The sequence below is a fragment of the Pogoniulus pusillus genome, chromosome Z (assembly GCF_015220805.1).
Source record: "Pogoniulus pusillus isolate bPogPus1 chromosome Z, bPogPus1.pri, whole genome shotgun sequence".
In the NCBI taxonomy this organism is placed as follows: domain Eukaryota; kingdom Metazoa; phylum Chordata; class Aves; order Piciformes; family Lybiidae; genus Pogoniulus; species Pogoniulus pusillus.
In genome coordinates, this window is record NC_087309.1 from 89,350,460 (window position 1) to 89,374,023 (window position 23,564).

Here is a 23,564-nt window from a genome sequence, read left to right on the forward strand (position 1 = left end):
GACAGTTCAGTAGATGAAGCAAAAGCTGCATGTGATACCAATAAAGAATTTATTCAGTATTTTCCATTGTCAGGCCACTTCCCAGAGATCAAAATCTTCTGAGGTGAGCAGCCACCATGAAAGGTCCTGGCTGTATAACTTAGTTTGGTACACTAACAAGCAACTAGAAACAGGGTCTTAGACAGTGTGATGTTTCCAGTTAGTTATGAACAGCACTACCAGTTCTGCCTCCAGTTAATACAACTACTGCATTCTTGAAACAGAAAGTACGCAGTCTAAAAGTTGATTTCTGGGAAGGATTCTGCTAAATGTTCAAGGTCTGTTAAGTGTATGTGGTTTATAAAAATTTGCATCTGATAGACTTTCTTTTGGGGCTGGTTAACTGAAATACTTATAAAATTATTTTTACAGATGAGCAGACCAGGTGTGCAGGTGGCTGCTGATGCTGAAACTCCCAAGCCAGAGATACAGAAGGAGCGCAAAGAAAGCACCTCAGCAGCAGTAAGAATGTCTGAGTGATTTTTTTCTTCTTGCTTCATAGCACATACAAAGCAATGTGGACAGTGCCTGGCTGCCAGGTCTGCTAGTAACACTGCAGTTTAACAGACTTAATCTGTTCCACCCAGGTATGAGGGCCACTGGGGAAAACTCTGTCAGTAAATATTGTTGGCCTTCACAAGACTCTTCCAAACTCTTTTGCAACTTTTGAGCAGAGAATTTACTCATAAACTTTAAATTAAAACTGTGGACTCATTGTGTACAGAAATTTGATTATGTTTTTCTTTTTATATAAGGAAACAACTGCACATGAAGATCCAGAGGTGGACAAAGGTAGATATGAAGCAGTCTTGTTCGTATCCTTCCCCTTAACTTGCTACCCATATGTGGTTATTCCTGATGGAAATCTGGGGGCTAATGTATTCTATAAAAAATGTGTGCATCAGATAAGGAATACTTTTATGTTTAGAAGAAGATATGAACCATTTTCTTTCTTACTGTTCTGTGCCAAGCATTTTTAGGTTCTCTTTCCCCAAGGCCAGAGTGTGCCTTTTGTATATCTCACCAGTCACTTTCCAATACTTTGGTTAGTTTTCACTGGGAAAACAGAAAGCTTTGCAAATGCAGCTCGCTTTGGTGTGTGACTGAGTGATACAAAGAGTGGGCAGGTTCACAGCTTTGTCATCTCTGTGGTTTTTGACTTTAATATCCTAAACTGGTAAAGTAGCATGTATGACTGATTGTCTGCAATCACCGAAGCAGATACTCTTCCATGTGAGATGTGCTGCAAACTCTTATGATTCTATTACTTTTAGAATAGCTTTCACTTTTAAATTTAAATACAGTTTCAATACCTCTTTCCAGAAAGCATTTGAAATTGAGTGGGCTGCTGTCCTAGTTGCAGCAGGGGCAGCCTGCTTTCTTCTGTAGGTTTATTTCAGTACAATAGCTTTGAAGAATGGAATGTTTTGTTGGATGTGACCAGCTAGAGACAGGCAAAGGGATGTATACTGGATAGAGATTAGGAACTGGGAGTCTGAAATGGGAAGTGACTCTATGTTGTATGTTATGAATTTCTGCAGTTAAGCTCTTACCTCTTCCTTTCCCATCTGTGGTGAGCTGCAAGATAACCACTCAGCTGCTCTCCTATCCCTCTTACTTAGCAGGGTGAGGAGAGAACAAGAAAAACTCCTGGGTTGAGATAAAGACAAGGAGATCACTTACGAAAAGGGGCTCAACTTGGCAAAAACTGTTGTCAAACAAAATAGAGTAGGGTGGTGAGAAGCAAAGACAAAAGCTAAAACACCATCTCCTTCCCACCTTCTTAGGCTCAACCTCACATCTTCATTTTGCGCTTCTCTGCCTCCTTCCTGATGAGGAGGAATCCAGAAGGGGATGGTGAATGAGGCTTGCAGTCAGTTCCTAATACTTCATACACCTCGCCTATGGGAGCAGGCTGCAAGAGTTGAGGCATGTCCAACTCTGGACATGAGAAGGCTCTGGAGAGACCTTAGAGAAGCATTCCTGTGCAGGAAGGGGGTCTACAAGAAAGCTGGGGAGAGACATTTTACAAGAGATTGTAGTGATAGGGCAAGAGGGAATGGATTAAAGATGGAGAATTGTATGTTTAGGCTGGATATTAGGAAGAAGTTCTTGAGAGTGAGGCAACTCCAGGTTGCCCAGAATGGTCATGGATGCTCCCTCCCTGGAGGTTCAAGAGCAGGTTATATGGGCCCTTAAACCTGGTCTAGTGAAAGGTGCCCCTGCCCACAGTCTTAAAGGTCCCTTCCAACCCAAACCATTCTGTGATCTTTGCTGCTGCTTCCTCCTCGTGCTCTTCACCTGCTCCAGTGTAGGATCCTTCCTGTTGCATGTAGTCATTCAGGATACGTGTGCTCCACCAAGCATCCTCTGTTAGGTGTTTCAGGGAATATCTACCTGCTCCAGCAAAGTCTCCTCCACAGGTTGCAGAGGAATCACAGAAGGTTAGGGGCTGGAAGTGACTCTGAAAGCTCATCCAGTCCAACCTCCCCTGCCACAGCAGGATCACCTATACCAGGTCACACAGGTACACATCCAGGCAGGCCCTGAATATCTCCAGAGAGGGAGACTCCGCAGGCATGGTGGGTAGCCTGTTTCCAGTCTTTTGTCACCCTCACAGTGAAAAAATTCCTCCTCATGTTTACGTGGAACTTCCTGTGCCTCAGCTTTCACCCACTGCCCCTTGTCCTGTCGTTGGGCATCAGCAAGCAGAGCCTGGCTCCTCTTGGCACTCACCCTTTACATATTTATAAATAGTGATGAGGTCACCTCTCAGTCTCCTCCTCTCCAAGCTAAAGAGCCCCAGCTCCCTCAGTCTCTCCTTGTAAGAGACATGTTCCATTCCCTTCATCATCTTTGTGGCTCTGCATTGGACTCTCTCAAGCAGTTCCCTGAGGTCTTTCTTGAACAGAGGGGCCCAGAACTGGACACAATATTCCAGATGTGGCCTCACCAGGGCAGAGTAGAGGGGAAGGACAACCTCTCTAGACCCTTGGATAACAGACTAAGCTGTGGCCTGTGGTGAGTCATTTGGAACCTGCTGTGTCCAGGGTAGCTTCCCTGCTCCCAACACCTTGCCACCTGTGCCCAGTACACCATTAAATGGGATAACCTTGCAGGTCACTGTTTTTACAACAGTTTGAATTTACTGGATGAGGATTACTGTTTGTCTACAAGCATCTTGATGAACGAATGGCCACAGTTTAAAAAACACACGTGCTTTACTATATGCTTTTTGTCTGGGTTTCAGAGGATTTCTGGTTAATGTGCTTATGATTTTTAACATGTCTGAACAACTGTGCAGGAATTAAAGATGATAGCACTGAAGCTGCCAGGACTTTACTTGCAATGGGCGGTCCAAAGTTCCAGGTCAAAATAAGTCCTGATTTATGATCCAGTTTATGAGACAAAGCCTTGCTTATGCTTTCGGGATTCACCTAAGGAGGGATGGTGTAGTGGCTGCAAAGTTCTTCCACTTGCCGCTGCACAGTATGAAGTCAGGAGTCTGTTATGCCTTTAGTCCTGCTGAATTGTAAAGCATGGTGAGGTTGGATGGAAAAAGTAAAGCACCTTACTGGATACTGCCCACTGCAGCCCTGGAAAGATGTCTCTGAGACCTGTTTTAAGAAGGATATGTTTGAATCAATCTGGTCACATAAATTGGACAGAAGAAAGGAAGCAGGTTTAAGTAGCCATAACGATCAGTGGTCTTTTCAGGCCTAACTACCTAGAACTGGGAATTATTTTGGTTTAGTCATTTTCTCTAAAACTTTTATTTGAGAGACTGAGGAACCTGGGGCTGCGTAATCTGGAGAAGAGAAAACAGAGAGGGGATCTTATCAATGTGTACAAATATCTGAGGGGTGGGTGTCAAATGGATGGGGCCAATCTCTTTTTGCTGGTCAGCAGCAATAAGACAAGGAGCAACAAGTGCAAACTCAAACACAGAAGGTTTGACTTCAACATGAGGAGAGACTTCTTTACTGTGAGGGTGACAGAGCACTGGAACAGGCTGCCCAGAGAGGTTGCGGAGTCTCCTTCTCTGGAGACTTTCAAAACCTGCCTAAATGCATTCCTGTGACAACTATCCTAGGTGGTCCTGCCTTGGCAGGGAGGTTAGACTCGATGGTCTCTGGAGGTAGGTCCCTTCCAACCTCTATAAAGTTCTGTGATTCTGTGATTTGAAATTTATTACCTGCTTTTGTTGGGTAAATGGCACTTTCTGCATTCCTTCTGTCAAAAGTAGGACCTCAGAGCTGCCTGTCCTGGAGATTTGAAGCAGCATCTCTGGAGAATGCAGAGTTGTTTTTTTTTAATGAGATTTGAATTTAGACAGCTGTAAAACAGCTTTATGTGCATGCCAATCAACCCTGAGTCTGATAAATAATGCTTTTATATTCTGTTTATTGCTCTAAACAGAGTGGATGCATATGGTGAGTTGGATATCGCCAATGGCTTCATACCCCACATCTTCTCCCAACAAAATATAACTTACAGTCAGTATTTACTTTCTTCAGGCACTTCTTCCAAGGAGCTGCTTCCTTCTGGGTATGAAAGCATGATTAATGCAGAGAATCAAAGCACTGGCACAGGGACAGATGTCAAAGAGTATTTTGAGGAAAGTGCTGTAGGAACCAGGTAAAATTACTACTTCATTTTCTTTGGGCAGAAAGATCTTCTGACTTTGCTTATTTTTGATAGGTTCTTTCTGGCATCTTTAATGACTTACAAGCAGTCTGGCTTTAGCAAAGTGTCTGAGTTTGTGCAAATCAGTATGTCATCTGGAAATCCCTCTTGTCCTTCTCGGGACTTTTGTGAGATGTTGGTATATAGTTTTGGGGATGCAGGACAACTTCACTTCTGAAGTTACTGTGGTAAGGGAGTAAAGACTATTTGAACTTAATTGATATGAATCCCTGCTGATTAACAAGCTCATTTTCTCAAAGTTCTTTACAGCTGATCAGGCCAAGGCAAATTGCTAATGTGTGCCTGCTGCTGTTGGATGTAGTTAGAGGATATATTTGGAGTGAAGGGATGAAAAGGAAACTGTTGCTGCTCCTCCACTGCAGTTTTTCATGCTGTAGGGTTTTTTTCATTTGTTTCATCCAAGCATTTGTGAGTATTGCAACAGCTTCATGGAGCACTTCTTCAGGTAAACAATTATATGCTAACAATCGTATTGTAGTATTTCAAATGCTACTTAACTTGTCCATTGCTTGGACAAACTTAGATAATACTTGTCTGAAAAAATATAATAAAAAATGTTTTCATTCCAGTGGTTATGTTATTATATTAACTAGAATTTATTGCCATTTGTTCAGTGTCAAGAGTTCTGATGGCAAGCATTTTAAATATTTCAGTTAGCCTTTTTTGTGGGTAAGGAACATCCTAGTTTGCAGCATACTAGCCTGTTGCTATTTCTAGTTGATCTTTATTTTTGTTTCTGCCAGTCTCCTCGGCCAGTGGCAGCCTGTATTTCAGCTCTTCCTTGTTTTGCCTCCTCCATATTTCTCAGTGGTTTCAGGGAAGCTTTTTTTCCTGAAGTACTTTACATAGACTTATTTGAAGATTATGTATGTAACAGAAAGATTTAATTTTTAGACAGGCCTGTTTCTCTGTAGCTTCATAAGCTTCAGATTAAATAAATACTTATGCAGGTTTTAGCCTATGCACAGAGTATCTTTATTTGGTTCCGAAGTAATTACATACATGCCTACCTTACAGAAGAGGAGGAGAGATGCAAGGCAGAAATTCAGGAGAGTTGACAGCTGAAGCTACATCACTAAAACCTGAAGGATCTTGCCTTGGAGCAGAGGATTCTCAAAATAAAAGTTCTGTGGCTGAAATTTCTGAGCAAAGTCCTTGTCGTGCTGAGGCCAGTGTAAGCAACGTCAGCTCACAGCAGGTAAAGAACTTTATTTCAGTGCAAACAAGAAATGTCCAGTCTCTAGAATTTGGTAAAAAGTTTGCAGTACAAGTGTACTCACTTATTTTAAACACCTGGAACTTCAGCTGGCGAATGAAACTTACTTTCTTTCTGTTTAGAACTTTTCAAGAATAAGTGATATAAATAGAGATACAAAAGCAAAAATTTGAGGGTTTTTTTGAGTTTTGAACAAAGACGTTACCTAGGACTCATATATTCATTCAGGTTAACCTCTTACTGTTATTTAAATTAAATTAAAATGTTCCTGCTACACACATACTTTTCATTGCCACCTTAATTGGCTTTGTTTAAAACAGACTGTATCCTGTGTTGTGTTCTTTACCATTTATTTCAAAACCCAATTAGGAGTTTCACAGGTATGTTATCAAGGACAAAGGGCATGTCTTTCACAGCGATTTCTTTGTAGTGGTTTGTGTATCCTAGCCCTAGTCTAAACAAGAAGTACTTTATTTTGTCATAAGGTGAAGGTTTATTCCAAGGCTTTTCAGGTTTTTTTATGTTGCCTCAGGTCAATGTACCTGCAGTTATGGTGAAACACCACAGCTTCTTTCCCTACTGCAATCAGTTGATGTGTCAGAACAAGGAACAGGGACAATTTGGCTCTTGGAGAACTGGCAGAGAATGTGGGAAGGGGTGACCTTGCAGACCTTGGTGGTCTTGTAACGGTAGTGGGAATTTCTGTTCTTAGTTCCACTGAGCAATTTCTCACGTGAGTCATCTCTGACAGAGTTGTGCTGTAGGATGTATAAATTTATTTTGATAAGCAATCAATACAGGCAATGAGCTGCATATAAATTTTATATTGCCCAAGATTTTCCTGTCCTTTTCAGGCTAATACCCTTCAACCTGGAATAACTAGAAGTGAAAGCTGACATGCAGTTATGATGATGCCATTAGATTATGTTTTTTCGGCTCTTCAGCTTTTGACATGCTTTGTTTCTTTCCTGTTCTCTAGAGTTATTTCTCAGGCCTACTGAATTGTTTTGTTTCAAATGTGTTATTTCTAGGTTGGAGCTCATGCTCAACAGAGATGTGTAAGCAGCATGGAAGCAACTTCAGGTATAATGTCCTCATGTTCCAAGTTAGCGGAAGCCCACACTTGTACCACTTGCAGTTACACAAAGATGAGTTAAAAAAATGTAAAACGTTTTCACTGACCTCATTAATCATTCTACTTCAATAACAACACACTGTTAATTAACAAAAATCATGACCCACAGCATCTTCTTACTTTTGCATTTCTTTAACATAAACTAGACTAGAACTTTTTGAATGGCACTTACATTAAGTTTAAGTACCAGTGGAAGTGATATATCTTGCTTCCTCCTCCCTGCTGTGAGCCTCTGAATGCTTACCTTATGCCAGGTTTCACATTTGTTAGAGTCCTTTATGAGCCTCTGACTCACTTATTCATCAACAGCTGAACATGACAGAAGGAGAGAACCTGCGTAGTTTTCCACTGACTTAGAGCTATCATCACTTGAAGTTGAGTGAATGCTGGTGTTAGTGAGAGTAGGAGGGCTTGACTGTGTAAGTGTGGAGTAGAGAAAGAAGAAGGGGGGAAAAGGAAAAAAGACAATGATATCTCCTTCCTTAGGAGCTAATGTGATTATTTGCAGCAGTTAACTGATTAGGGTGTGAAGTAGATGACTGTTTTTCCCTAAAACAAATTGAAATGGAGTTAGCTTGGAGCCACTACTTGTTCAAGGTATGGGAAGGTCAGCATTTCAGAAGCCCAGAATGCTTAGTTTACATGGAAACAGTCCAAAGTTGTAACCTCTGAGCATTTGCAAAAGATATGGCTAATAGTTTAGATTCATGTCATTGTGCTCTGTTACTGCAAGGGTCTTGGGATGAAGAATCTTAAATCATCTTTAATTAAATAAAGAACCAAAGCAAGTTGAGGTTGGAATAGCAATAGCTTTATGTCATCAAGAATGAGAGTTGTTTTTAAGTATGGAGCAGCACCACTGCTTTCCATCTTCTGAAAACCTTACAAATACTCTCTCCTTAACTGATTCTAACAGATGGCAGTTGGCAGTTATCTATTAATGTCCATCTGTTGTCCACGTTGTTTGATTTTTCATTCATGAAATTCAAGACCATACTTCTGTGGTTGTTTCCTGCAAGTCTGAAGTGAGAGGAAGAATCCTTGTGTTTCTTGTCAAAAGATCAGGCTCCTGCCAATTTGAGTAACTCTTAATACCTGACAGTTGTAATTAAATGCAGAGGGCCATTTGACCAGCATTACAAAAGTTTAATTAAACTGTAAATTGTTCTTTAAAGCTAGAAAACCACTTAAGAAAGCTCCATCCCTACTAGGCATTTTCAGTATTCTTTATTCTGAGTGGTAATCAGTGAAGAGGCTCCAGGGGTTGATGATGTGTAACTCATCTAAGAAGAAATATTGTCTCAAGAATATCCTCAGTGCCTTTTTCCCATGGAGAAATGACTGCCTAAAATTTAATTGCTCAGGGTAGGGAGGGCATGAAGAGAACAATATCATTTCAAGCTTGAGTAATGGATTTCTCTTATTTCTTTATTTCTCTTGAAAAATTGTAGTAGGAAAGGATGATCATAAATGTCTGGAGGAGGAACAGTCATTCATCTTAACACTAGTGGGTATCTCAAATTACTCAAAAGGCTTGGATGCATCTCCTTTGTTGGAAGACATTCCAGAAGAATATCTACCAGCCCCAATAATTATCAAGCCAATAAAAACAAGGGAATCAGTAGCAACTGAAGTGAAGAGGTAAATGCTTTCTTTTTTTTGATCTGAAACAATTTTCATGAAGATTGCTTGTTGCCTGAAGGTGCTTTACAGATTAACACTTATGAAAAGAAGAAATGTAAGAGGAAATCATTTTAGCACAGTGGTCAGAGAATTAAGAAGTGAAAAGGGTTTCATAAAGTAGCTGTTTATTAGTTGATCTCCCATTTTTTTAGTGTAGATTGTCCTCTGTAGAGCATGGTGCACAGTGGACATGAATTTGGATACCATTCTTCTGGGTTTGTGACATGTTAAAAAGGCAGAAAAGCTGAATTGTAGCATCATAAAGGTTGGAAAAGATCTCCCAGATAAAGTCCAACCTTCTACCCAACACTCCCATGACCACACTAGACCATGTGCCAAAATGACACGCATACTCTTTTTCTGAACCCCTCCAGGAATGGAGACTCCATGAGCTTTCTGGGCAAGGCAAGTTTTTGCTGGAAAAAAATTACAACCAAGTTAATTGCTGAGCAGAGTAACAGTTGCTTTGCAGTACTGTGGTACAAAGGGGTTGAGTTTCTTCTACAAGAGTACTCCTCAGTGCAGTGTCACCAAACTGGTACTTCAGCGTTACAGTTGAATTACATCTCCTGGTCAGTTTAGGAGGAAAAAACCCAATGTGAAAGAGTAAAAAAAAAAACACATTCTGAAGAATAGTGTGTTTTGCAACTTTGTAAAAAATCCTGTTGCTATATTGTTGTAAGTTGTCAGATCATAACTGGAAGTATGAGGATATTCCACATCATTGTGGGGGACCTTGCCAGGTGACCACAGGTATTTATGTCATGCCATTAGATATTCCTCTGAGTAGAATTAAGCCATGCAACATAAGTATTCTAACTCCTGTGGAACTAAGCAGAATGTTCCCATACTGCTGTACTCTATTTCCCTAGTCTCTGCTGCACCCCTAGATGTCTTGCTGCCTTTTGAGATCATCATGTGGTGGTAAGGAGGGTGGATATGAATTATACTGTATTTTAGGATTTGCTGGGGTCATTAATTTGTTACCATATTTTTACATTGAACAGCTTCTAAAGTAATTATGGTCAGAGAAACTCCATTCTCCAACTCAAGACAGCACAGCAAAACGTTTCTTGGTAGTAAACAGTACATCTGAAGTTAATAGTAACACAAAGCAAGGAATGTCAGTATAGATCCATGTGTAATTTCTGTAGAGAAAAAAAAACAAAGTAAATTTTGGCTTCATGTACAGTCACAGTAATGACTTTATGTAAAAACAGCAGCGGATCCTTGGCAACTGATGATGATGAATTTGCTGAACCGTCGCGCAGCTATGCGGAAGCCAAACTGGAGAGTACACCATCAGAGGCCTTTCTAGATTTGCAGGCAATTCAGAAAAGGTCATCTTCCTATGAAGACATTGATTCTCCTCCTGCCAAAAGGACTCTGTCTGGTGCTGGAGCAGAAGGTAACTTGGATACCATTTATAAGGTGAGATGGTAATTGGGTAAGTAAGTCTTTAAGCATTGCAAAGATACATAATACGTAACAGAATATTTTAATGATGTTTATTGTTTAGTGGTGTCCAGGTTCAGGGCTAGGCTGGCCACTAAATGAGTGACAGATGCCCTCTATGAACCTTTCTTCCTTCCCAAAGGGAAGAGAATGGGGATAAGGGAGAGCGACTGATAGGTTGGGAAAGAAACTAAACCTTCTGGGATGGAAAGAAGAACAGTAAAATGGAGAAAAAACAGTATGGAACCCAACCGCTGATGGCAGTGATATTACTGTCCTCACAACTGATGCTGGCAGCAGGCACTGGCTGCTCTGGCTAGGCTCAGTGGCAGTCTGGAACAGGATTCAAGAACTGGATTCTGGAACTTCTGGATTGAGATTGAGGGGAGAACAGAGTCCTCCTTAGACATCAGCCATTGAAGAAAAGGCCAGACCCTGGTGATCCCTTAGCTTTTTCCTGAAGGTGCCATCCAGAGGATATGTGGCGGGTTGAAATTACCTTTAGAGTAAATCACCAGACTAGCTCTAAAGCTTTGGAAGCAAAATGAAGCTATACTTACAAGCAAGCTAAAATCTAAAAGGAGAAAAATACACTGTATATGTACTATATACATATATATAAAACTTACAATTCAGAAACAACACGAGGTTCCCTTCAATAAAGGGAAAAGTAAAATAGCTCTCCCTCCCCCACCCCCATACAAAGGAGAAAGAGAGAAAACAGAAAAAGCCTGCTTCTATCTACTTAGCTGTAACAAGAGTCTCAGCCAAAGGTCAGCAAAGCCATATAAAAGCAGCCAGAGTGGAGAAAAAGAAGGAAGAATAGTTTGTGCAGCAAATTAGATCATAATCCAGCAAGTGAATGGAATGATACAGACGTCTCATTATTTTTCTTTTATATCCAATCCCCTGTTTTATTTATCTTTTACTGTCTTTTCTGTTCAACATTTATGGAATTTTCCTATCCTGTCTGTGTAGTTTAGAATCAGGCTAGAATGTTAGTTTTCAACTATCACAGGATGCCCTTGTTGGGCAGTTCAGGGTGCCCTGTCTGCTCCTCCTCATGGGTGCAACCTTCTACTTTCTACACCCATGCTGTGGCACACGTGATTAAGCAGTGACCTTGGTCTGGAGCCTAACCCTTGGGCAGGAATTCTCCCCATCAGCTTTCTCACTGCTAAAAGCAGCCCCTGGCTGTGCAAACCTGTCTGCCTCATTGAGCAGAAACTGAGCAGGGAAGTCAAATCCCTGAACAGGGAATTAGTTGTGTTCTGGCTTAAACCAGGACAATGGTGTCACTTGCTTAGAGATGCATTGCCTGCATTGCAGAGAATCTGTGGGCTCTCAAGTGTTTTTTGTGAGGTTTCCTGGAAGGCAGACCAGTAACACATCTTTCTTGATTGATCCACCACATTTTTTCCAACAATGACACTGTAGCAGGGCAAACTTCTGCATATAGGTTGGATGACTGTCAGACTACTCAGGTTCACTGAATGATGTTGTGATTCTTCACAGTGTCTGTCACATGAAGATGTTGTTAGATGTGTTTCTACCATTTTTTTAATATAGCAGGTATCAGTTTAAACAAAGTTGCAAAACAAAACTGGCTTCCATGTTTCCAGCTTCCCTCTGTGCTCTAGAGTATGACCAAGCCTGTGGCAGTGACCACCATTGATGAGTAGGCTAAGATTATGTAGTGTACCTGAGTGAGAGAATGGGGGATAACACCCCACACAATTCAGAGAGCTTTTCTAGGAATGATTGGATAATAATTTTCCTCCTTATTGATCTCTCATCTGGACATCTTTGTCTGGAGCTATCTGTCATAAGAACACCTAGAAAAACCAGTTCAGGAAATGAGTGAAACGATGGATGATGCTTTGCTGAAGATGCAGACTTCTGTGTCCCTCCTGCTCTTAGAATTGTACATGTGTATTATGACTTCAGTTTTTATTCTCTCTCTTATGGAGAGAAAAATAACTTTTTTTTTCTTTGTATTTTTTAATACAGGGCTATTCGTCAAAATCTGATGATTCTCCAGACGAAACTTGTGGTAGGCAAACTTAAATTAATCAAAGAAAGTATAAAGAGTGTAAATGTTTCATACATCTTAGTTCAATTCTGGCTGTCAGTGTGCTAAACAGGCCGATATGAGGTTATTTACCATAAAAAGTAGAATCATATTTTCTTGTTAATACCCTAAAAACACCATTCCTTGTTTTCTACTATGAACTGTATGGGCTGGATTGTGTAACTGGATGTTAATTTAATAATGCTTCTAAAAACCTTGCTGTAGCTGATTTGGGAGGTTTTTGTATTTCACATGATACATTTACTTAAGCAGATATTTCCACTCACTGGAAAGTGAGTGGAAGTGCTTAAGCAGTGTTAACTGCTCTTCTTACTGTAGTGTGCCAAAATAACATATTTAATTTTCATTTTGTTTTGTATTTGCCTTTAAAAAAAAAAAATATATATACACATTCACAATGTAGTTGTTCAACAGGCTCATTTGCCTGTGAAGAAGAATCAGGGAAAATAGAACTGCTGACAGTGCAATCTCCAGTGCTACTGAGCCTGTGAAGGGCTTAGAGAACTGTTTTGGCCCAGGTTAAAAGCTTTAAAAGGGAAACTTAAGTAGCTAGATGACTTGAATAAGTTCTGTGGTGGGCTGCTGAGGACAAGTGTGTTATAAAATCACACTCCTACCAACTTGTCCATCTTTTCCCTATAAGATGCTATCCCCATAACATCTTTTAAGACTTTGGAAGCAGACCATGAACTTCCAATAGTGACTTTACAAAACAAACGAAAAACCAATCAGCCCTTTTCTTGTAACAATGCAGGCTGTCTTAACATCCAGATGCGTGTTTTGGTTTGTTTTTATTATCGCTGAGGTTAACTAACTGAATTTTTTGAATGACTCTCAACCTTTTCAGCAAGTCCTTTTCAAGATACTGATGATTTATCAAAGGAAAATCTGCTGAGCTCTCTGTTGCTGTTTGACTCTACGGCACTACTGCCTGGAAAAAAACATGATGAGACTTCGGAGACATTGAAAACAGCATCACGTGAGAATGAAGCATCCAAACAGGAAAAGGAAGTGATGATGTCTGGATTAACCTCTAAGAGCAAAGAAGAAATAAGTGGACAAGGAAAGCAGGAGCATGTGCATGAGTTTGCACTGTTGGAACCTACTGTGAGCCTACCTTCAGAATCTCAATTACTCAGGTACTTATGCAACAATATTTTGTCAGCCTTTTCTGTAAAACAGGTCTTGTTTCTGTATTGAAGTGTTTATATCCTTTTTCCACTTAACATTACAGCAAGGGCAGTACTAATATTTGTGACCTACGTGGCTGAGAGAGTTACAGTTCTGTCTACTTAAGCAAATTACAAAGGTTCAAATGCTGTGCTTTTACTCATTAAATGAGCAGATTGGACCAAAGGACATTGCCATGTCTGTTTAGACACTGACATGCATCCATTTGCTATGATACAGATTTAGGATAATTGTTAATTTCCTCAGCTTAGTCTTTATCTTGTGACACATACACCCATCCACTTTCTTCATTTTTGTCCTCCTGTCAGTAATATTTGTTACTAGTACGGTACTCGGCACATTGGATTTTCAGGACTAACATAAGTTGTGTCATTTCCCCAGAGGAGTTTCAATCCTGGTGTATATTCCTCTGTCATGATTTAGACTCAGCCAGGAGCCAAGCTCCATGCAGCTTCTTGCTCACTCTCCCTCCACCCTTGGTGAGATAGGGAGGAGAAATAACAGACAAGAAAATAGGTTGAGATGAGAGAAGAAGTGACAGTAATAACAATAACACTAGTGAAATTACATACAAAACATGTTACTAAAAATGCCAGATCCTTTGTGCTCCTGGTAGGGATGATATCAGTATGACATCAAATATCCCACTGGCTGTCCAAGATATGACCCCTCTGATTCCTGTGGAAATTAGCCCTAACCAAGCTGTGAATGCAGGACACTGTTTTCATCTGTCCATCTGCATTTTTGTAATAGACCTTTCACAGAATCCCATCATGGTGGGGGTTGGAAAGGACCTCTGGAGATCATCCAGTTCAACTCCTCACTAAAGTAGGGCCACCCACAGCAGCTTGCCCAGGATCACAATGTTCAGGTGGGTTTGGAATCTCTCCAGAGAAGGATACTCCATAACCTTGCTGGGCAATGGTTCCAGCACTCTAAAAGGAAGGAAGTTTTCCCTTGTATTCAGATAGAACCTCTTGGGTTCCAGTCTGTGGCCACTGTGCCACAGTGCTCCTCTAGTGTAAACAGCCCCAAGTCTCTCAGCCTTTCCTCAGCATCAGAGAGGTGCTTCAGACCCTCGTTGACTTTATAGCCCACACTGGACTCTCTCCAGTAGTTCCTTGTCTCTCTCAAACTGGAGCCTCAGAACTGGACACAATACTCCAGATGTGGCTTCACCAGGACAGAGTAGAACCTCCCTGAATGAACTCCAGAAGATCTTTGGCCTTCTTAGTCAAATGACTGCACTGCTGGTTTATGAGAAGCTTGTCCTCCAGGACTTACCAGGTCCTTCTCTGGTAAGGGGTCTCATCCCTAACCTGCCCTAGTGCAGAGGGTTATTCCCCTTAACCCCTGTCCTTGTTGACTTTCACAAGGTTCCAGTCCACCCACCTATCCAGCCTGTCACTTCCTGAGTGTACATTACTTTCTATAATGTTTAAGTTCCTGCTCTTTATTGCCTTTGCACCCAACTGATGTTGGCTGTGAAGTTGCAGTGGTTTCTTCCAATCCTGTTACTTTTTTTTGTTCTGTTTGAGTACCAAAACTAGATCATCCACAGCAATTGAGTAATGGTGTATTAGCATCTGTATCCTTGTCTTGAAGTTTACTTCCTAAGTTGTGAACTTTGAAAAACCTGAAGATGTGAGACTCTCTGTACCTCTTTCATCACTGTGACTTCGATATGTTCACTGGTAGTAGGTATGATGCTGTTAATAGGCTTGAATCCCACAGCAGATAACCATGCTTCTCAGTCTGCTGTGGTCCCTTCCTTGAACGTCAGGGTAGGGTTTGTCCATCAGCTGCATCAAATCAAAGATGCTCTTTTCATTTTTACCCTTAGGAGTCTGTGTCTCTTCCTCTTGGAAACTCTGAAGATCTGGTAGCTTGTTAAAGTTTCTGGTTTAGCAGTGAATAGTAGATGCCTGCTCTCAAGAGCTGGAGGTTATCAAGAGTCTTGGTAACTTACAAAAAAACCTTGTGCCAAAATATTCAGTAATACAAAAAGCCTTTCTCAGAAATACTTTTTTGGGGTCTTTCTCTTGAAATGTTCATAGAGTTGTGTTTCTGCTGTGTAATTAATAGACCCCTGTAGTACTATTTCTATCATTCCTTGATGGAGCAGTCCTGTGACATCTTGACTTTGTTTTGGACAGCAGTGACCAAAAATCATTGGAATTTTTACCTTCAACTTGCAAAAAAAGTAGTTCTGAATCCACAGAAGATATCAAAGGGAAAACAGAGAAGACCCAAAGCTCTCAGATTGTCTCTCCAAAGGAAAGTCCAAAAGATCCCACTCAATCCACTCAGGATAAGGAATCGTGTTCCATTTCTTCTACAATGGCATCATTGTCTATGGAGGATGAGAAGGTTGGTGCTGAAACTGCAGATATGGTACGTGCTCAGCTTTCAGTGCCTTTACATTTCTGAGATGTCAATAGGAGTGAATTAAGTAATTTCAGGAGCGGGTAGATGGGCATTGTAGTACTCTTATTTTGAGAGAGAACTGCTGCCATAAGCAATTCCTGACTTGTGCTAGTCTAGGAGACTTAAAAGGGAACAAAGCTGTTTTTTCTGTGGGGTTTTTTTGTATGAATTTCTTACCTAAATTGGAAGCTCGAGTGCAGCCTTTTTACCATGAGGGTGGTGGAACACTGGAATGGGTCGTCCAGGGAGGTAGTTTTGAGGCCCCATTCCTCAAGGTGCTCAAGGTGAGGCTCAACAGGGCTCTGGGCAACCTGATGTAGTTGAGGATATCCTTGCTTCCTGCAAAGGTGACCTTTAGAGGTCTCTTCCAACCCAAACCATTCTGTGATAAGTATATATACACACAAATGCACAGATGTGATTAAGAGCAGCATTTTTTTCTTTCTCTCTTAGGTTCCAACAAACAAGCCACAGGAGATGCCACCCTTTTGTGAGGAAGATGAAGAGAAGGAAGAGGAGGCGATCAAAATCTCGGAGTACTTTTTCAGCGATATCTTTATGGAAGTGGATGATTCAGACTAGACTCTAATGCAACAAGAAAAGAGTATTCTTTAGAAGTTATTGTGTTTATTGTGCCACACTTGCTGTCAGCTGAGCTGTTGTTAATTAATCTCATAAAGATTCCTTTTTTAAATCAACCTGGATACTTCCAAAATGTTGACCTAACCTACACCACTACACTGATGTCACTGACCCAGGCTAGAGGCTGCTGATGTATCATGTGTTTAGACACTGGTAATAAGGCTGCATGACTCTTTCCCAGAAAAACACAATGAAGAAAATGCTTTATCTTGTGACAAGTATCCCTTGAAATTGCAATGCTAACACTTGTACTGGCTGTACAAGTTCTTCTTTTTTTTTGTATGAAATGTGTTCTGTTAGTATGTTAGAAGGAAGAATTCATCTTTATAGACAGTGTAATCTCTGTAGATCAGGATGCAAATCATGAAAGTAGTGTAGTAAATGCATAGATAGGTTCAGTACTGCAGGTGTTTTATTACTATCTCCAAATTGCATTTTGTTAAGAGTTTTTACTTATGTAAGATCTTGCTCTGAAAAGCCAAATGGATTTATCTCTTAAAAAACATAGTAAGAACACCACAAAAAAACACCAGAATTTACTAAAACAGTGTTAATCTTTCCAACTGTTCTATTGGAGTGGGATTAACTGGTTAATGTTTTCATAGTATAAATGCTCTTTTCTTTTAAAAATTAAGACACAGATAACAATCTATTTTCCTTTGTTTCAGGTATAGGTATTTTATCACTGACTCCCTACCTTTTCCTTTTCAGCAGTACAATGAAATTGAATGTAAGCCAGAACTGTACGATGTGGTTGTTAAGGACTTGCAGCTTAGAAACAGTTAAGTTTTAATAGTTTTCCTCAAGTTCCATGTCTCCTATAAAATGGTGTATCTGTAGATTACACTGATCTTTCACCTGCCTGATCAAGAAGCTTGTCTTGATGAGGTGACAAGGTTCATGCAGTCATGGAGTCAAGCAGTCAGTGAAAGATTTAATACTTAAACTAGGCTATTTTTTTTTCTACTCTTAATGCTATTGCAATAATTCAGTTAAGTGCAAGACTTTTGCAAAACAAATTATTATGAAAGCTTAAGTGATGTTGGTTTATAGTCTGAAGTAACCCATCTTCAGCTTTGGACTGGATAATAATTTCCTAGCAACATTTTCCTGGAAGTATCTGGTGAATATTGAAATAACTGATGAAGTTTGAGAATATTTGCATTTTCAGAAGTTCTTGACAAGGCTTCTGAAAGAACCTTTGACCTTTTTTTGTCATGAAGAGGAGTTACTGTAAACTGATGCCTTTAGCAGGCCTTTTGTCAATCAGATGTGGTTTGCAGCTCTTCTTGAGCTGGAGAAGGTAGTAACAGTCCTAGCACCTTCAGCCACCCCTCAGCCTCCCAAATGCCAACAACAGCTTCTGCTCACAGTATTTGTGCTTTGCCTAATTCACATAACTTGAAATGTTTATCTAAACACTGTCTTACTGTAAACATTAAGAAATAAATTCATCTATATATGAAGCTCCATGTATTGTATATCTTGTAGATACTATTTCCTGTGTGCAAGTGTTCTGTTCCTCATATGCATGGTGTATTTAAATCACTTGCACTGGTAGAAGCTAAAAATACATTTATCTGGAGTGGCTGTGAAATAATTGCCCTAAGAACTTTGAGATTATAACCATTCTACATTTAGTTGCCTATGTTTTCTTTGGATTGCATCCTCATGACAAGAAGGGGGGAAAAAAAAAACCCAAATAATTTCATTACTAAGATTTAAGGTGCCTTATCTGCCTTATTAATTGGGGTTAGACACATTTTTTCCCCTACACTAAATCACACTCGTCAGAGGTTTGATTCTTAAAGTGCATAGAGATAAGACAACTCTGTTTTGTGCATGGGCATTTCATAATGATGAAGGCTTTAAGAAGACACAATGGGAGAAATCTCACAGCCTTCACTTCAGTGAAGTCATGGCACAACACTGCTTTGCTTTCAGTTGTTTGACACCGTATTATCTTCACTTGTAAGCTTTCTATCCCAGAAGTAGTTATTCTTTGTGCTTAAGTTTCACTAATAAACTATTTTTTGTTGCATCTGTTTCCATTTCTTATTGCAGTTGTTACCTTACTAGAGCTACGAGTGTTTAATGGAAGTATGGGCTGAATTAATGGCTTCAGGTCTGTCTGCAGCACTGGGCCACAGGCATGCCTGCTTGTGTGGAGAAAGCACAGTGTTTAGTTTTGATTCTGCTTTAGAACAGACCTTGATTTATTGGATGTGAGTTTCCCATGTTATCACTGTGGAAACACTAGAGCCTTATTTAAAAACAAAACGGAACTGGACTGCTGGAGAAGACCAAAGCTTTCACAGGGGAGGATCAAAGAGGTTAGGATGCAAAAAAAGTCCCTACCACTATTGCTGCAGCATTACACCAGTTCTGTGGGGAATGACACAACCCCCCCTTTCTAAGAATGGCAGGGGCAGTTCTGGGTGGTGCAGGAACCATTCTTTCAAGGAGAGTTCTTATCATTATCCTGAATCAGTGTGTCCAGCAGGACCAGGGCAGGTGATCAAGCCCCCTATATACTTGGCAGTTGTAGACCAGGTTTAGGTTTGGGGCCCTTAGTCCAGCCACTGAGGTGCTGAAGTGGGTCCAGAGAAGGGCAGAAAAGCTGGTGAGGAGTCTGGAGCACAAATGGTGTGATGACAGCTGACAGACCTGAGGTTGTTTAGTCTGGAGAAAAGGAGACTGAGCGGAGGCCTTCTGGATCTCTGTGACTCCCTGAAAGGAGATTTGAGTCAGGTACATGTTAGTCTCTTCCAGGTAACATGCCTCAAGCTGCATCGGGGGAGATTTATCACAGTATCATCAGGGTTGGAAGAGACCTCACAGATCATCAAGTCCAACCCTTTACCACAGAGCTCAAGGCTAGACCATGGCACCAAGTGCCACATCCAACCTTGCCTTGAACTGCCCCAGAGATGGCGACTCCACCACCTCCCCGGGCAGCCCATTCCAGTGTCCAATGACTCTTTCAGTGAAGAACTTTCTCCTCACCTCAAGCCTAAATCTCCCCTGGCACAGTCTGAGGCTGTGTCCTCTTGTTCTGGTGCTGGCCACCTGAGAGAAGAGAGCAACCTCCTCCTGGCCACAACCACCCTTCAGGTAGTTGTAGACAGCAATAAGGTCACCCCTGAGCCTCTTCTTCTCCAGGATAAACAGTCCCAGCTCCCTCAGCCTCTCCTCATAGGGCTTGTGCTCAAGGCCTCTCACCAGCCTCGTCGCCCTTCTCTGGACATGCTCAAGCATCTCAGTGTCCCTCCTAAACTGGGGGGCCCAGAACTGAACACAGTACTCAAGGTGTGGTCTAACCAGTGCAGAGTACAGGGGCAGAATGACCTCCCTGCTCCTGCTGACCACACCATTCCTGATGCAGGCCAGGATGCCACTGCCTCTCTTGGCCACCTGGGCACACTGCTGGCTCATGTTCAGGCGGGTATCAATCAGCACCCCCAGATCCCTCTCTGTCTGGCTGCTCTCCAGCCACTCCGACCCCAGCCTGTATCTCTGCATGGGGTTGTTGTGGCCAAAGTGCAGCACCCTGCACTTGGAGCTATTGAACGCCCTCCCATTGGCCTCTGCCCATCTGTCCAGGTGGTCAAGGTCCCACTGCAGAGCCCTTCTGCCCTCCCAACTCAGTCACATCTGCCCCCAGCTTGGTGTCATCTGCAAACTTGCTGATGACTGACTCCATGCCCTCATCCAGATCATCTATGAAGATGTTAAAGAGGATGGGGCCCAGCACAGATCCCTGAGGGACACCACTAGTGACTGGCCGCCAGCTGGATGTGGCACCATTCACCACCGCTCTCTGGGCTCGGCCCTCCAGCCAGTTCCTAACCCAGCACAGAGTGTTGCCATCCAAGCCATGGGCTGACAGCTTAGCCAGCAGTTTGCTGTGGGGGACAGTGTCAAAGGCTGTTTAGGTTTGACATGAGGAACAACTTCTTCTCTGGAAGGGTTTTCAAGGCCTTAAACAGGCAGCCCAGGACAGTGGCGGAGTCCCCGTCTCTAGAGGACCTTTAAAAGCAGTGTAGATTGGGTGCTAAGTGAGGTCAGGGCAAGGGTGGGTTAGCGGCTGGATTCTATGATCTTAAAGGTTGTCAACCAAAACGCTTCTGTGACTCTGCCATCTTGCCCTGTGAAGACTGTGGGTCCTGCGTGGTACACCCAGCGTTGCAGCGCTCATACCCATCCGGACAGCGAACTGCTTTCACCTTTTACGAGTTTAGTTCCCACGGCAGTGGCCGCCCCAGGAGCAGCAGCTCCGGCCGGGCCGAAGCCGCACCTACCCGCGACTGGCACAGCTGAGCCCGGGCAGGGGCGCACTGTCCCTCTCCGGCCCCACCGCCTGGGGCCCTGCTCTGCCCATTGGCTGCGGCGGGGGGAGTGGCGGCGGCGGCGGCTCCGCGGCAGCCCTGGGACGTTTGCCTGGGCTCGGCTGCCATGCTGCTGGGCCTCCGCGGGGTACCGGGCCCATGGCGGCTGCTCCGCGGCGCGGCGCTCACCCGCGCCTACCGCGGCGAGGCGGTGGCCGCGGTGGGTTCGCCGCCCGACACGGGCTCCGCACGCTACCAGGTAGGCCAGGCCGGACGGGGCCGTGCCGGGCGGACCCAGCTTCCTCTCCGCCTGATGGGCCGCAGGCCGTGGCGAGGGGGAGGCTCCAGCAGGCGGGGGGCCGCCTCCCGGTGCGGAGGGTGCCGGGGCCGAGCCCAGGGTACCTGCGGGACGCGAGGGTTCGCCGCCTCGCAGCCAGGCCGCGGCACGGCCTTGCGGACCGGTGACGAAGCGCCCGTCTGGCCGCCGCAGCCTGCGGAGCATCTTCCGCGGCTTCGCTGCGAGCGAGCTGCCGGGGATGGAGGGGCGGCCCCAGCCGTGGGGCTGAGCCGGGGAGCCGAGCTGGGGGAAGCGTGTGGCAGTGGGCCCGGGGTTGCCTTGTCCGACGCCTTCCGCGGGAGAAGAACAAAGCGAGGGAACGTGGGCCGCGTGTGAAAGTGCAGAGCGGCCATGCAAGAGCTGGCGTCTCGCTTGTCGTGAGCTTCGGTCCCTCAGCCCGAGGGCGCCACGGCACTGGCCGCGTCTTACGGTGCTGCTCTCCCTCTCAGCCTTAAATGCCTCCTTCTGTTCGTGTGGTCCGCGCTCAGTGTGGAGGTTCCATATAAAGAAGAGCATGGATTTGTACCAACGTCTGCTGCTCGGATTTTTGTTTGTTGTTTCGTTTTTTTTTTTTTTTTTGGGTGTGTTTTTTTCCCCTTATGAATTATATTTTATCAGAATGCCAGCTCCGACTGCATTTTCAGTGTTGCAGAGCTGACCGATGCCATGCTGACAGAGCGGAGGCAGGCAGCTGATAGGTATTTCGAAGGTGGTGTGTCCGATACCAGATTTCAAAGTTGGAAATTCTGTGACCATTGCAAATTAATTCCTGAGTTGAAGCAAGGGAGGCAGTATTACAGTTTCCTCCAGAAAACAGGATGCCAACAGAGTTGCCTTTCAGGAGGGATGGGTGGAATTCCAGTTGTGGTGGCATAGACAAGAGGACTTGTGTCTGGTGTAGATTGGCTTTATTTTTTAAAGTGATGTTATTGTCACCGTCATGGTCAAGGTAAAAATAATGTATACAGTCAGCCTGAGAGAAAACAGCGTTCTGGGTGTGGATCAGAACCAGGAGGAGTTCAGGCCAGGTAAAGTGCTTAGCAAACAGCAGTACCATGTTGACAGACGATCACAGAAGCAGGGCAGGGGTCGGGGGTGCCCCACCCTGCACAGGATGGAACGAAGAGAAGCACCTCTGGAAAAATGCATCCTGAAAGGGGGGTGCAGGGACAGCTGGTACCAGAAGTGCCACAACCAAGAAACCACCCCACAAGCCCTGGGGTATGTTTGGGGATACCAGCAGTTTGGGGACCTGAGCTTCTATTTTATGTTCCCTGGCAGCTTTTTTGGGTCCAGTGGGGCATCTTGAGGCTTGAGGTAAAGAGAGGTTTCAGTTCATCCTTCTGCCAAAAGCACACACACTCAGGGGCCAGTGCAAACCATCTGACACAAGCTGTCCCTCCTCTCTCAAACATGATAACCACACACAGCAGCACCTCACATCAGCAGACAAGATCAAGGACCAGCAAAGCATCATTAAACCAAACCTAGATGAGACGTGCCACAGTGAAATGCCAGCTAGTGGAATGTGACTGTCAAGTCAGAGGTGTGTGCCAGCCACAAAGCTTGCTGTGAATCCTTGCCTGTTGCAATGAGTTGTGGCCTTTGCGCACTCAGTGTCTTAAAGTACCCAGAGAAACCAGCTACAGGACTGGAATCAAACCACACTTCCTCCTTTCTCGACCTTCAGATGCTTTAAAACACACACACACACACACACACACGAAGCTTTTCCTCCTTTCTTCCCCAGCTAAATTGAGGGAGCAGGTCCAAAGGAGGGACACAAAAGTGATTGTGAGTAGAGAGTTGAAGAACCTCTCCTGTGAAGACAGAGAGTTGGGGCTGTTCAGCTCAGCCTGGAGAAGAGAAGGCTACAGGCAGAACTTAGAGCAGCCTTCCAGTACCTGAAGAGGACCTACAGGAGAGCTGGAGGGGGACTGTTTAGAAGGATTTGTAGGGGTAGGAATAAGAGCAGTGGTTTGAAACTAGAACAGGGCAGATTGAGGTCGGACATCAGGAAGAAGTTCTTTTCTGTGAAGGTGATGGACCACTGGAGTAGGCTGCCCAGGGAGGTGGTGGAGACCCCATCTCTGGAGACATTTAAGGTCAGGCTTGATGGGACTCTGAGCAACCTGATTTAGTTGGGGATGTCCCTGTTGACTGCAGGGATGTTGGACAAGATGACCTCTAGAGGTCCCTTCCAACCTAGCACATTCTGTGATCTTGAGGGACCATTTTGAGTTGCAAGAGCCATTCTGTGATCTTGAGGGACTCATTTTGAGTTGCAGGTGGGGTCCCCTAGGGCTATACAG

The 23,564-nt window shown here is 43.4% G+C and overlaps 2 protein-coding genes across 7 annotated transcripts in view; both read left to right on the forward strand.

Moving 5' to 3' along the window:
- BDP1 (B double prime 1, subunit of RNA polymerase III transcription initiation factor IIIB) overlaps nt 1-18,628 on the forward strand; it is a 61,920-nt gene extending 43,292 nt beyond the window's left edge. For 5 of the 6 annotated variants that reach the window (XM_064140876.1, XM_064140880.1, XM_064140881.1 and 2 more), the window contains 11 exons: nt 412-501; nt 795-831; nt 4,557-4,677; nt 5,764-5,944; nt 6,994-7,045; nt 8,549-8,738; nt 10,001-10,211; nt 12,246-12,288; nt 13,175-13,466; nt 15,675-15,912; nt 16,399-18,628. In XM_064140876.1, the coding sequence (XP_063996946.1) occupies nt 412-501; nt 795-831; nt 4,557-4,677; nt 5,764-5,944; nt 6,994-7,045; nt 8,549-8,738; nt 10,001-10,211; nt 12,246-12,288; nt 13,175-13,466; nt 15,675-15,912; nt 16,399-16,527 (1,584 nt within the window). In that variant the 3' untranslated portion in view covers nt 16,528-18,628. The remainder of the gene's footprint in view (nt 1-411; nt 502-794; nt 832-4,556; nt 4,678-5,763; nt 5,945-6,993; nt 7,046-8,548; nt 8,739-10,000; nt 10,212-12,245; nt 12,289-13,174; nt 13,467-15,674; nt 15,913-16,398) is intronic. The other variant, XM_064140879.1, reaches the window with a different exon arrangement.
- Nucleotides 18,629-20,970: 2,342 nt separating this feature from the next.
- Nucleotides 20,971-23,564, forward strand: part of MCCC2 (methylcrotonyl-CoA carboxylase subunit 2) — a 48,949-nt gene continuing 46,355 nt past the window's right edge. Inside the window, exon 1 of the mRNA XM_064140245.1 lies at nt 20,971-21,174. Coding sequence (XP_063996315.1) covers nt 21,043-21,174 — 132 coding nt within the window. The 5' untranslated portion in view covers nt 20,971-21,042. The remainder of the gene's footprint in view (nt 21,175-23,564) is intronic.